The following is a 13,940-nucleotide window of genomic DNA, read 5'->3' as shown; positions in this document are numbered from 1 at the left end:
GAGCCCCGCATGGGGCTCCCTGCTCCGCGGGAAGCCCGCCTCTCCCTCTCCCGCTCCCCCTGCTGGTGTTCCCTCTCTCGCTGTGTCTCTCTCTGTCAAATAAATAAATAAAATCTTAAAAAAAAAAAAAAAAAGTCATTTGAAGGAATGAATGGATCCATGGCCTTTCTTTCAGAACTAACCTTCCCTGTGTCTTGCGGAGCTGGCTGCAGCATCACCGAACAGGGTAAGTAATCAGGAAACTGTGAGAAGAAACAAATCATTTCATTCAGAGGCAGTTAGCTCACATGTAATACGCGCTCCATGTACAAAACTGGGAAAAGGAAGGATGCGGAGCACAAAACGGCAACAAAAAAACCCCCCAAAACACCACGTTCACCCCTATTGCCAGTACCCGGAATAACATCAGGAACACGAGCTTCCGAGTGTCCGGTGGGCTCCCTCACACACTAATATGGACGTCCACGTGTGTGTGCTACAGAAATGAGGCCCAATGACACACGTGTCCTGTCGTCTGCTCTGCTCCCACCCCCGCCCAAACCCTCCTCCGAATGCGTTATGCCCGGTTTTCGACACCGAGTTCCGCCATTCTTGGGGCTTCGTCAATCCCACATTTAATCTAGCCAGCCCCCTTGGTTGACTGGCCCTTCATTCAATGGTGCTTTGCTCTTTTTTGCCATGAGAAACCATGCTGCCATAAACCTTCTTCATCCACCTCGGCACAGTTCTATCCAACTAAGTCCACAGGCGATGCCGCTAGAAGGGGAACGTAGGTCAAAATCACATTTTTAAGGTTTTTGGCAGGTTAGCTCTCCAAGGTGATGTCACTTCAAATTCCCAGGACCAGATCATGAGAACACTCAGGACCACAAAACTGTCTTTTTAAGTGATTAAAAAAAAAAAAGTTGTGAAACACACACAACGTAAGACTTAAGTTTTCAGCATACCGATCAGCGGCGTGAAGTACATCCACATTGTCCTGCAATAATCCCCAGCATCCATCCCCAGACGGTTTTCACCCACCCGCACTGAAGCTCCGTCCCCAGTCAACGCTAACTCCCCGAACACCATTCTAGGCTCTGAGCCTCTGAATCTGGCAGCTCGGGGTCTCCCAGGTAACTGGCATCAGACACTTGTGTGTCCTTGTGTGTCCGGCTCCTGTCACTCAATCTAATGTTGTTCGGGGTTCATTCGTGTTGCAGCGTATGTCAGAATTCCCTTCCCTTTTAAGGCTGACCCGTTACAACTTTGGAGAAATTTATAATCTTGAGACACATGAACACGCTGGGAAAGAGGGAGGGTAGGGCAGCTTCCCCCAGGCCGAGTTCACAGCCGAGTCTTTCGGAGGCACTGCGGGTAGCCAGGACTCCCCTGGCGAGACGTGGGGCCCTTCAGTGACCCATGACCCAGCAGTCAAGGCGACGGACGACTTCTGACTTCAGTACGATCCCCTGTCCGGCAGGGAGCTCTTTCGTGTTTAGAGCTCATCCGGGCCAACCGGGGCGGTGGGGGGCGGGGGGCACTTCTTTCTTTTTATAGCTGAGCAAGTGAAGGAATAACATGCCCGTATAATTAGGTGGTCGGATGAAGGGAAATATTTAAACCGTAGGTTGAAGTGGTGCCTTCAAAGGCTGAGAGGCTATTTTCAAGGGCTTAAAAAAAAAGACAATCACAGCCTGTGCAATCTAGAATTTCCTCCAAGGTTGCAATTTGAAGGCCCACAAATGTGAAGTCATTGCTCCGTCCCCTCTCCTTCACTCCTGGTCACACCGCAAGGTGCTGTGAGCAGGGACCTGGAGGGGGAGAGGAGTCACCCACCGTGAGCAGGAAGGGGTATGTGTTGTCCCCCAGCTTCTTCATCAGGCTCTCCTGCAGTTTCGTGGGGGCCCTGGTGGCCTCCACGGGCGGGAACACCTGGGCCTGAGAGAAGTACAGGTCCCTGCGGAAGCTCAGGCCGATCACATCGATGTCCTCCTGGCCGTAGCGGAAGGCGCAAGTCAGAGACACATACACTGGAAGGGAGACAGAGAGGAGGGCGGGCTTGTCCCATCGGCATGGCGCCCCCGCCCGGCCGGGTGCGCACGGGCAACCGTGGACCCCACCCGCCCCTCCCCAGCAGCGCCCACCCACCAGCCTCTGGAAGATGGGGTTTGAGAACCACGCCACCCAGCCGGCCTACACCCTCCTGGAGATGCAGCACCTTCCCTGGGGCTTATGTGGATTACGCTAAAGACCTCTGTGAGTCAGAAGGCGGGGAGGGAGGCACCTTCCATGAACCACTATTTTGCCTACAGACTCCCTTGTGTCCTCCATCCCACCACCCCCTTCTCTCGACCCACCCGCTTGGGGACCTCGGGAGGCTTTTAACAGAGGGTGAAGGTGATTAGCAGAGGGAAACAGCGTTAGGGAGCAAGACAGATTGGGGCTCGGCCAGAGCAGGACAGGCGCTCATGGACCAAGAGGAGAGAAGCAATCCAAATCCCAGAAACGCTTTTTTCACCTTGCTCAGAAACTTATCAAGCATTCTCTAAGTCAATACCTCTGAAAATTCAATTTGATTAAACAGACATAATCCGTGCCTCCAGTGGACTGAAAGGATTATATGAAACTATAGGTTTTGAGGGTGGACTGTGTACAAGTCTTTAATGGGGTAAATAAAAGCACACAACATGCATTCTTCTTGAACAGAAAGCATGTCAGAAGTGGTCCCCCCAAGTCCCTAGAAGTCATTAGTTTGTGGATTTTGTCTATGTCTTCAACACGAAGCTCAGAAGAGCCACTGATCCCTTGCCTGCCCCTCAACCAGTGTTTGTGAGAGCAAGGTGCCCAGAGATGACCTGGCGTTATGCCTCCCTCACTGGACACTGCTTTCCCTCAGAGAAGGTGCCCGTCTCCGGCCAAGGGCGTGGGCTTTCCAGGCTCAAACCAGGCTCCTCCAGGTGCCGCAGAGAAGCATGGCACCCAGGAGGAAGTCAGAGACAACAGAAGAGCCATGCCCCCTCAGTGCTGACAGCCCCACATCTGATGTGCTCCCATGGGCACACCCAGGGGTGGGAATAATGCCTTGTGGTTGCCAGTAGCAACCACTCAAAAAAGCATAGTTAGAATGGAATTGAGTCAGTAACATTATCATAAGGATAACTCAGGTCTGCCCTAATTTAGTTTATACAACTGTTATTAGCACCAAACTATTTGCCCCACACATCACAGCTGCCAGAGATCGCAAGGATGCTGTGCTTTAGAACCACCACAGTCAGCATTAAAAAAAAAAAAAGAAAGAAAGAAAGAAAGAAAGAAAAAAAGAAAGAAAGAGAAGAAAGAAAGAAAGAAAGAAAGAAAGAAAGAAAGAAAGAAAGAAAGAAAGAAGAAAGAAAGAAAGAAAGAAAGAAAGAAAGAAAGAAAGAAAGAAAGAAAGAAAGAAAGAAAGAATCTTCCAGCAGGCTCGATTTCCCCCTTTTGGGATAAACCCACCAACGAGCCCTCCTGAGTTTTGCCCCTGGCACAGCTGATGGAGCCTACAGACCTACCCTCCATGCTCCCTCCACCGTTTACTTATCCTGCCACCCTGGCCAAGCGGCTTTCTTGGGTCTTTACCTTCATCTGAGAAATGGGGACAGCAAGCTCCGACGGGAACAGGACAGTGTCCTGAAGATTATATGAGGGAGCGTGGATGACAGGGCCTGGAGGTGATGGGTGTACGAGAGAGCACCTGCTGTTTCCCAGCTCCTCCTGCCCAGAGATCAGACCAGACCTGTTCCTGGGAGGATGAGAAGCCCGGCTCACCTTTCTTTTCCTTCACAAGCTCCGGATCTACCAACACGACACCATCTAAACCAAAAGGGAGAGAACAATGAGGGCAGAGAAGATGAAAGAGACCAGATGGGGCGCCTGGGTGGCTCAATCGTTAAGCGTCTGCCTTCGGCTCAGGTTGTGATCCCAGGGTCCTGGGATCGAGCCCCACATCGGGCTCCCTGCTTGGCAGGAAGCCTGCTTCTCCCTCTCCCACTCCCCCTGCTTGTGTTCCTGCTCTCGCTCTCTCTGTCAAATAAATAAATAAAATCTTAAAGAAAAAAAAAAAGATAAAAGAGACCAGAGGTCTTCTTTATATATTTATCTATAGTTTTTTTTTAAGATTTTATTTATTTATTTGACAGACAGAGACACAGCGAGAGAGGGAACACAAGCAGGGGGAGTGGGAGAGGGAGAAGCAGGCTTCCCCGCAGAGCAGGGAGTCCGATGCGGGGCTCGATCCCAGGACCCTGGGATCACAACCTGAGCCAAAGGCAGTCGCTTAACGACTGAGCCACCCAGGCACCCCTATTTATCTGTAGTTTTGATTTTGTTTTTCAAGGAGTTTCCATACCCAGCGTGGAGCCTGAGGCAGGGCTTGAACTCACAACCCCAAGATCAAGACCTGAGCTGAGATCAAGAGTCAAGACACTTAACCGACTGAGCCACCCAGGTACCCCTCTCTGCAGTTTTTGATTGCACAAGGAATCCATGTTCATTATAGGAAAATTAGAAAGGGAAGTTAAGCAAAGAATAAACAAAGTTGCCCAAATATCCACCACTCAGAGATACCCTTTGTCAACATACTGGCGCAGAATTTTTTTACTATATGTATATACACTTATATGGATGTTTTTACTAAAAAAATGAGATCCCACTCTACAGACTGTTCAGTTAACTGCTTTTCTCATACAACTATAAATTGCAAACATCTGTTCTTATACAAACGCACATATAATACACACTCACCATTTTAATGGCCACACATGGCTCCATTGAATGGACATACCACAACTTATTTAATTAACCTCCCCGTTAGGGCATTTATTTCCAATTTCCCCCATTATCATGAATATTGTGATGAACATCCTTACAGATACATTTTTGTATCCATCAACGGTAGAACTGGATTTGGCTTTCAATGACATAGTGCCAAATGACCTTCCAGAAAGCATTCTGCTCAGGGACATTCTCATCCTCAAGTGCCTAGAAATGCCAGGCTTTTTATACTCTCTCTTTTTAAAAATAGCTATTTTAGTTGAAATAATTATCGATTCGCAGGAAGTTGCAAAGATAGTACAGAGAAGTCCCTCTGTATCTTTCATTCAGTTTCTCCCGGTGGTTACATCTTAGATAATTGTAGTACAATATCGAAACTAGGAAGCTGATATGGGGTACAGGGTATGTACAGTTCTAAGTCATTTTATCTCATGTGGATGTTGACAGTTCCCTCACCAAAGAGCTATCTCTCAGGTCATCCCCTCCCCCCACCATCCGTCCTTAGCATGCCCCCCCAACTACTGATAAGTTTACCATTTCTGTAATTTACCATTTCTATAATTTCATCATCCCTAGATTGTTATCTAAGTGAAATCATACAGGCTTTTGAGATTGGCTCTTCCCACTCAGCATAAGACTCTTGAGATCCACACACTGTTGTATCAGTGGCTCGTTCTTTTTTACTGCTGAGTAGAATTTCATAGTACGGATGTGCCACAGCTTGTTTCAACTGGTTCACCTATGGAGAGACATTTTGGTTCCTTCCAGTTTGGAGCGATCACAAATAAAGCTGTCATAAACAATCGCGTAATGGGTTTTTGTGTAGATGTGAGTTTTCATTTCTCTGGGATGAGTGCCCAGAAATGCAATTGCTGGGTCAGATGGTAAGTATATGTTTAATTTTTTTTTTTAAATTTATTTGAGACAGAGAGAATGAGAGAGAGAGCACATGAGAGGGGGGAGGGTCAGAGGGAGAAGCAGACTCTCCGCCGAGCAGGGAGCCTGATGCGGGACTCGATCCAGGGACTCCTGGATCATGACCTGAGCCGAAGGCAGTTGCTTAACCAACTGAGCCACCCAGGCGCCCAGTATATGTTTAATTTTTAAAGAAACTGCCAAATGATTTTCCAGAGTAGGTGTTCCATTTTACATTCCCTCCAGCAATGTATGAGTGATTTGGTTTCTCAACATCCTCACCATCTTTTGGTATTGTCACTATTTTTAATTTTAGCCATTCTGACAGGTATATAATCATACTTCAGTCCAATGTGGTTTAATTTGCATTTCCCTAATGGATAATGATGTTGACCATTTTGCCACGGGCTTCTTTGCCATCCATGTATCGTCTTCGATGAACGGCTTTTCATGTTTTTTGCACATTTTCTAATTGGATTTTGTCTTTCTTATTGCTGAGTTTCTTTATATAGTCTAGAAATGAGTCCTTTGTCTCCCCCATGCTCTGAAGTGGTTTCCAATCAGCCAGTGGCTACCTTGCTGATGTTTTAATTTGCATTTCTTTGATTAGATTATCAGCAGAGCCGATTTGAAACCACCAGCATTAAAATTAAAATCTCACTCCAAACTCAACTTACCCACAGGCTCTACTTGTTCAACATGGTCTATATAGTCTCTCTTCCCCAGATAGATGGTCACCTGTAGGAAGAACAGATGCGGATTCTAAGTGGCCAAAGAACCCTAGCGCATGCAGGTTAAAAATCAGCAACAACCAAAAAAAAAAAAAAAAACAGCAACAACCAAAAAAGCCCCCCAAAACCCCCCAAACCTGGCAACAAATGACACATTTTGATCAGTCTTGAGAAGACTTGCCGCCTGGCTCTGCAGTCTGCCCAGCACCTCCTGTCTCCCCTGTTGGCTGTGGGCAGAGACTATGGATTACAGGCAAGTTGTGCTCTCTGCTCAGCCCCATAAATCTGCCCCAAGGAAGACTTCCCACCCCTCTGGGTGGTCCCTGTTCTCCCACCTTTTCCCACCAAGCCCAGGTCCGACAATAACCGGTGGCCTTGTTGAATTCACTGATGATACTTTAGTGGAAAGTTATACTTATGCCAATGAGGCTCCTCCTGACATTTAAGCCTCTTATTTCTGTCTGTGAATGAAAGGTTTCCCCTCCTCATTAGAAGAATTTCTGAACTCAGCAAAGAAGCAGGAGTCCCAGAATCCCTGAAATCCTACCAGGTGAGCTGCTGGACAGGTACACCAGAACCCGTGCTCTGAGCAAGAGGGGCGGGGGAGTTGGGGGGCGATGATCACTGTTTCGGTCTTCTTCCTGTCTGTTCCGTGCCCTTGGCAGTGAGGGTCTCTGCCAACCCCCTTTGTGGAAGGGCATGGATGGTGTTCACCGTCACTCACCGCTCTAAGCCACAGGACGGTGAGTGCCTTGATGGTAGGAATTCTTTCATCTTTCGGCCATCGAGTTTCTACCACAGTAACTGGTGCACGACAGGATTCTAATTTACATTTGCTAAGGGCACCAATGAGTGAGTGCGTGCATCTACCTAGCCCCCTTCTTCCTTAAGCCTCTTAAATTTGTATTCTTATGTCCGTCAACTCCCAGAATCATTTCTGTTGGCGTTCAATCATCTATTTCCACCCCCTCATATCAGATATCCTGGAGTGAATCCCTATACCTTCACAGTTATTTGATGTTGAAGCACCCAAAGGACTACATAGTCAGGTGGCTGGGAAGGAGGTAGGTGTTGGATGGTGTGAGGATGTTTTCTGGACAAAACAAAACAAAACCAAAAACAGTTTATACAAAGCCCAGAATCAAGAGAATGCTTCTGGACCAATGGCTTCATCTGGAGGTGAATGGCCACCAGATGGGGATTCAGGCTGATGCCAGAAAGGGTCTTACAGGACCCAATCTTAAAGACTCTTAAGAAGATGTTAAAGCATTTTTTTAAGATTTTATTTATTTATGAGAGAGAGAGAGAGAGAGAGTGCGCACGCGCAGGGGAGGGGCAGAGGGAGCGGGAGAAGCAGGCTCCCCGCTGAGCAGGCAACCCGACGAGGGGCTCCATCCCAGGACCCTGAGATCATGACTTGAGCCAAAGGCAGATGCTTAACGGACTGAGTCACCCAGGTGTCCCCAGTGTTGAAGTATTTTAAGCAGGATGAAAGACCTACAGCTGAACAGCATTTGGAATGTTTATCATGTCTCAGGCGCCAAGCTCAGCACTGTCTACATTATTTCACTGGATCCCCACAACTACTCTGTGAGATAGGAACTAGCCCCATTTTATGGAGGATACAATGTTGGCAGCAAAGTGGAGAATGACTGGATGAGGGGAAAGCCAGTTAGGCATCTGATTGAGGTTGGCGGTAGGGAAGACTGAAGGTAGGGTGGAGAGAGTGTGTTTTCTTCTTTTTCAAGCTTTAGCTGTGGAGGAAGAGGAAATGGAAAGGCAAGAGGGTCAAGGGGAGTTTGTGGGTTGTTGTCTTTAAGATGCATGAGGTCCGGACTTGTTTTTACGCTCAAAGTCCTGGAAGGGAGGGAGAGGCTGACGGTGGAGGACGCTAGTGGGGAGGCGGACCCTGAGACCCAGGTGTAAATAGCACGAGCCTCAGATGGGAGCACAGGCATGTCCTCTGCTGCAATGGGAAGGGGAGGGGAGGAAAGGGGCAGGAGCAGGAATAGTAGTGGCGCTGAACAATGTGGGACTGTGCTCCACCTGTTGCTTGCTCTACCAACAAACCAAGCGCTCTTCTTCCTGGATACAAGTTGCCAATTATGTTCGGGGTTCACCATCCCCCATGGGGTCCCATGCTAAGAGGAGGCCAGCCCCAGAGGATGGTTCTTGATTGGCCTGATCCAATTATGATCATCCAATTCCTTTTGGCTCAGGACTGGTTTAGGGTGGGCATGTGACCCAGTTTTGACCAATGAGATATGAGAGAAGTCTGCTGGAGGGCTGCTAGGAAAATATTTTCCCACTCTTTAGAAGAGATACCAGGAAGTAAGAGCCTCTTCCTTCTTCAGGAAGGAAGTGAGGGTGAGACACCTGGAGCTAGAGTAGCCATCTTGCCACGAGCTGGAGGATGAAGATCACAGCAGAGGGCAGGGTGGAGAGAATCACAGAGAAATGGGCCCAGGGCTCCTGGGGCACCATGCCTGGAGCCAGACAGAGCTCTCAATTGGAATAGTCTTAATACGTGAGACATTAATGGATGGATTCCCCCCCCCCCCGCCCCGCCCCATATACAGCAATTCTAAATTTCTTGGTTCAGAGGTTTTCTATAGGTCTGAGGGGATAAAAAAGTGGGAAAATGACACAGCCCGGCAGGAGTGGTTTCTCTCTTCTTCTGCCAGAAGTCAAGACAAAGTGTGCTGGTAAGACACAAAGTTGGGAGAGAGTTTGGGGAATGAATTGTTGAGGGGGTCCCCAAATTATAACCCCAAAGTGGAATTCCTCATCTGGGAGTAGAAAGGACAGAGAGTGCCTGGTGCAGATCTGTTTTTCTTGTGTTGCACTATGAGGATCAGAGGGTTTCCTTTGGGCCCAATATAGGCTTAACATTTGAGAAACCCTAAAGAAAAAAATCCAAAGTTCAGGTTTACAAAGCACAGAAAATCGAGCTCTAAGAAGTCCCTTGATTACCTGCTTTCAGAACTGCGTGTGCTGGGTAAGTGTCTAATGGCACTGATGATGATTCTCTGGGTCCTGCCCCTTGACTCAGTGTCAGAAACAGTCCCCAGGGCTAAGCTGCTGGAGTGAAGAGCGACCGAAACCAACTGTATGAAGAGAGGTTTGAAAGCAAAATTCTCAACCACTTCTATGGGAAGTTCTCAGAAGTGAACCAGAAGAATGATCTAGGTCCACCCTGTCCGGTACAGTAGCGACAAGGCACAGGTGGCTTCAGGACACTTGAAATAGGGTCATTCCAAACTGACACGTGCTATTAAATGGAGAATATGCACCAGACTTCAAAGACTTAGCAAATGAACGTAAGATGTCATCAATAACTTTTATATCATTTGCATGTTGAAATGATAGTTTTTTTGCATATACTGGGTTAAAAAAATACATGATAAAATGAATTCCACCTGTTACTTCTTTTTTAATGTGGCGGCTACAGGCTTTAAAATAACATTTGCCGCTTGAGTTGGATGGCGCCGAGCTCGATTGTCGGCCCCTAAGAAGCCACTGAATGGAGCAAGAAGACCCCGTCCATGGAGGCTGTGGGGTGACCTTCCATCAGGCCTCCCATGCCAGAAGTTCATGGGCCCATCTAGACCGTCTACTGAGCCCCCGATGGAGCCAACAGGGGCATCATCTCTACTGATACACAAGCGGCCCGGATATTGGTAGCCAAGTTCCCTTGCCCAGTGGCCCTGAGCCAAGTGCGCATTGAAGGCATGGTGGCTGGGGTAGGCGCACAGAAGATAGAGCTGCCCTAGTCCAGCACTGGGGCTTTCCCCAGGCAGGCAGCAAGAAGACAAAGGGCCCCGCGAGTTAGTATCGACAAAGCAGTGTTTGAAATGGTTGAGTCATTGGTTCAAGGCCAGCTAGGAAGACAAGTAAAATTGGAAGTAAGAGGGTGGGGACTGAGAGATGAGGAGAAAATTAAGGGTCTCGGGGCTAAGTTCTTTAGGAGACTGAAAAGAAGTTGTATGTGTGCAATTCCTTCATTCGATCACGTCTCACTCAACATTCATCGCAAATAGAGACGGAACACAGACACAGAGCTTCCCTCAGCCTCTCAGGATTTTGGTGTTGATCGTGTCTTTTTTTTTTTTTTAAGTAATCTCTACACCCAACGCGGGGCTTGAACTCATGAGATCAGGAGTTGCATGCTCTGCCAGGTGCCCCGTGTCTATTCTCAAAAAAGCTCCTTAAAAAAAATTTTTTTTTTCCCTCAAGCCACTCACTTCTGTACCACTTACCGACTTGTCCCGGGAGACCTTCTTGAAGATCACATGGTTGGGTGCAGACTTGCTGCTCTTGGCGCTGGCGGCCATGGTACGTGTCCCCGGCAGCTGGCTTCTCCCACCTCGGGGTGTGCGTCAGGTGTCAGCGGGCTGTGGGAAGGGAAAATGAGGCTGCATGCAGTCAGGCACATTCTGGGTATAAAACCTACCCGTGAGGCCCTGTGTGCCCGGGAGACATTTGCTTGTATCTGCTTAAATATCGATGTTTGATGAAATAAGGCCTCTCTGTCTAGCGTGTATGACACCTTGGGGGGCTTTTTTCTTTTTAGAACATGTGTTTTCTTTTTCTCGATAAGCCTCAAACTTTTCTTAGTAAACCTCAGCAGGAAGGTTTGACTTCCTGACTAGCCTTCGCCGGGTCGGATTTAAAATTCTATCACGATGACGTCCCGTGGTAATTGGAATAGGAAAGGTTCCCGAAAACCACAACATAAGCACTTCGCAGTATATCGTTTTCAAAATAGGTTGAACCTCCAGGAGTCCTGTTCTGTTCTCCCACCGCTGCCCAGCGTGACACACAGCAGAAGGGCCCTCTCAGCTGCCGGGACCTCAGCGCACCCTGAGTCTCGTTAACAAGCAAAGTCCATGCAACCACACGGAAAAGGGGAAACTAGGGCAGACTGACCACAGGAAAACACCCGTGGCCCTGCCCCTTGCTCTCCCTGTGCCTGCCCCAGGTCTGAGAAGCCTTGGGCCAGGGGCGGTCATGTACCTTGTGCAGCCAGCCTGATGGGCCCAGGAGGCGAGGAGAGGCGCTCTGTCCCTCCGGGGTGAGCAGCCGGCCCCTGCTCTGTGTAACCAGATGACCCTGCCAAGGCCCCTGGCTTGAGTGCATGGGGGAATTTGTAGGGGGCCTGGAGAGGGGGCCCACGCCCACGTCTCAATGTCTAGAAGCCAAATCCCACTTAAGGAGCAGAGTAGAAATAGGATTAGGGTTGAGACGGGTGAACTGGTGGTTTCAGCAGTTCTAGGCATTAGGCAAAGGCCTCTAGTCTCCTTCCAGAGGGGCTCACAGATGTGGGAGCTCCAGTGGGGAAGGTGGGGTGGGAGGGATGAGAGCTAAAGAAAAGCTCCTTTCCAGCCTAACCCTCTTTGGGTTCTGGAAATAGACTGATTATCCCTTCACTCCCAGTATCACTAGCACAGGGGATTTTCCGGTGCTCAACAGACTTGGTGAAACTCAGCAGGCAGCTAATGCAACCTTGGGTGTGGGGATAGAAACAAAAAGGTCAAGGAGAAATGTCAACCTCAAGATGAACCCTGGTGTTGCACAAGCCAAACCGCTGTGGGAAACAAAGGCAGGAGGAAACGTACCTAAAGTTCACTGTCCTTGTAACCTGCAGCCCACTGACAAACACTTGAGGCAGGCCGAGTATAAGGTTCCTCCCGGAAGCTCCTGTCTTAATGTTAAGGCCTTGCTGGAGGGAAAAACTACCTTAGCTCGACAACAGCCAGGCAGGCCCGCAGTATCCTGTAAATCTTCTTCAGCATATGAAAATCCTTTCGGAAGTTCCCTTGGTCTTGACTTCCCCCAACCCCGAAGGATATAATCAGTTGTCCCTCACAGTCCGGGACCAGCAGCTCTCTCTGCCCGCCGGTCCTGTACCCGTGCTTTAATAAAACCACCTTTTTTGAACCAAACACGTCTCGAGAATTCTTTCTTGGCCGTCGGCTCCGGACCCCAACAACGCTACTCCAAAAACACATCAGAACTGGACAGGTTCCTCTCCTCCACCCCACGCCCTATTGATTATGGAGACGAGTCTTGTCAATTCCTCTCCCTCCCTGTACCCCCACCTCCCCAGTGTTTCTGGAATCTGTCCTCACCTTCTCCTCCCCAGAGCCGCCTCCTGCGTCCACAGCACCCCCTTTGCTTTCCTGGACCCTAATGTCTCCCGCTGTCGGACTCTGCCCATCTCCAGCCTCCAGGCCCTTCTCCACAGTGGACGAGGTCCCTTCGGAGCCCTGATCCGTCCTCTCCGCTTAGTACCTCCCGCTGCTCGCAGAAAGGACCCGGGCACCCGCTTTCCACATCGTCCTGCACCACACTCTCCCTGCTTCCCCACACTGTTCTTTTCGCCTAGAACAATCCTCTTCTCTCTTCAACTTGCTGACTCCTTTCACGCTTCAGATGCTGGAAGAGAGGAGTCCCATCCTTGGGAGCCTTCCCCAACCTCCCTTCGGGGCTGGGTTGGAGGCACAGTTGCCTTTGACCTTGTGTGGGAGATTATTGTATGGTCTCTCTTTCCTTACTTGACTCGAGCCTGCTGAAGGGCAGGGGCCCGACCCCTTGTTCCCCTCACCACTGCATTCAACAGCTGCTTCCAAGAACATTCAGGAAATAAACAGACGGGACTGTAGCCATTAGCACATTTACATATTGAACTTGACATGGTATCTGGCAATGAAGCGAGTCTAAGCAGAAAGCTTGTTCTAACGTTTGAAATGTTAGCATCTGCGGAAACTTCTGGGGGTTTCCTCCCTGCCTGGACAACGCCTGCAAGCCCTCCAAGATTTGATCCCTTGTTACCTCTGACCCTCTCTTTTTTTTTTTTTTTTAAAGTAGGTTCCACACCCAGCATGGAGCGCAATGGGGGTTTGAACCCACAACCCTGAGATCAAGACCTGAGCTTGACCAACCGAGCCACTCGGGCACCCCTGACCTTACTTCTCACTACTCACCCACTTTGCTCTGGCCCACTTGTCTTCTTTGCTTTCCTTCAAACCTGCCTCAAGGCCTTTGCCTTCTTCCCCTTCTGGAACACTCTTCCCACAGAGCCACTTGGTTTGCTTCCTGTATTCCTTTGGGTCTTTACTTCAGTGTGACCCCATTCACCCTGCTGCCTATCGTGTGCCACTTCACCAAAAACTCGCGGCCTCCCCCGCATTATTTTTCTCCATAGCACTTGTCACTGTGTCCCATGCATGTGTATCTTGTTTCCTGTCTGTCCCCTGCCCCATCGTCACTAGCATGTAAGCTCCAGGAGTGCGGAGATTCTTCTTTGTACCTACCCCATCTCCAGCATCTAGAAGAGGGATCTCGCTATACTTATAGCACGTGGAGGAGTCACTGGATTGCTGGCAAGAGCTAAAATTAAGAAACAACATTTTTAATTTCTATGGGAGAAAACTTTTTTTTTTTTTAAACAGAGAAATGCCAGCTACTAAATGCAAAAGGAATGATGGAAGTAGAAAAACATGC

At 48.9% G+C, this 13,940-nt stretch overlaps 1 protein-coding gene across 1 annotated transcript in view; it reads right to left on the bottom strand.

The window, feature by feature from the left end:
* Positions 1–13,809, bottom strand: part of SAG (S-antigen visual arrestin) — a 31,008-nt gene extending 17,199 nt beyond the window's left edge. The window contains exons 1-6 of the mRNA XM_035726723.1: positions 13,751–13,809; positions 10,694–10,828; positions 6,381–6,441; positions 3,784–3,828; positions 1,819–2,012; positions 183–242 (exon numbers count right to left, since the gene is read on the bottom strand). Of these exons, the coding sequence (XP_035582616.1) occupies positions 183–242; positions 1,819–2,012; positions 3,784–3,828; positions 6,381–6,441; positions 10,694–10,768 (435 nt within the window). The 5' untranslated portion in view covers positions 10,769–10,828; positions 13,751–13,809. The remainder of the gene's footprint in view (positions 1–182; positions 243–1,818; positions 2,013–3,783; positions 3,829–6,380; positions 6,442–10,693; positions 10,829–13,750) is intronic.
* Positions 13,810–13,940: the final 131 nt, after the last annotated feature.

This window comes from Zalophus californianus, chromosome 3 (assembly GCF_009762305.2).
Source record: "Zalophus californianus isolate mZalCal1 chromosome 3, mZalCal1.pri.v2, whole genome shotgun sequence".
NCBI classification, from domain to species: Eukaryota; Metazoa; Chordata; class Mammalia; order Carnivora; family Otariidae; genus Zalophus; species Zalophus californianus.
This window is presented reverse-complemented; position numbering and strand designations above follow the sequence as displayed.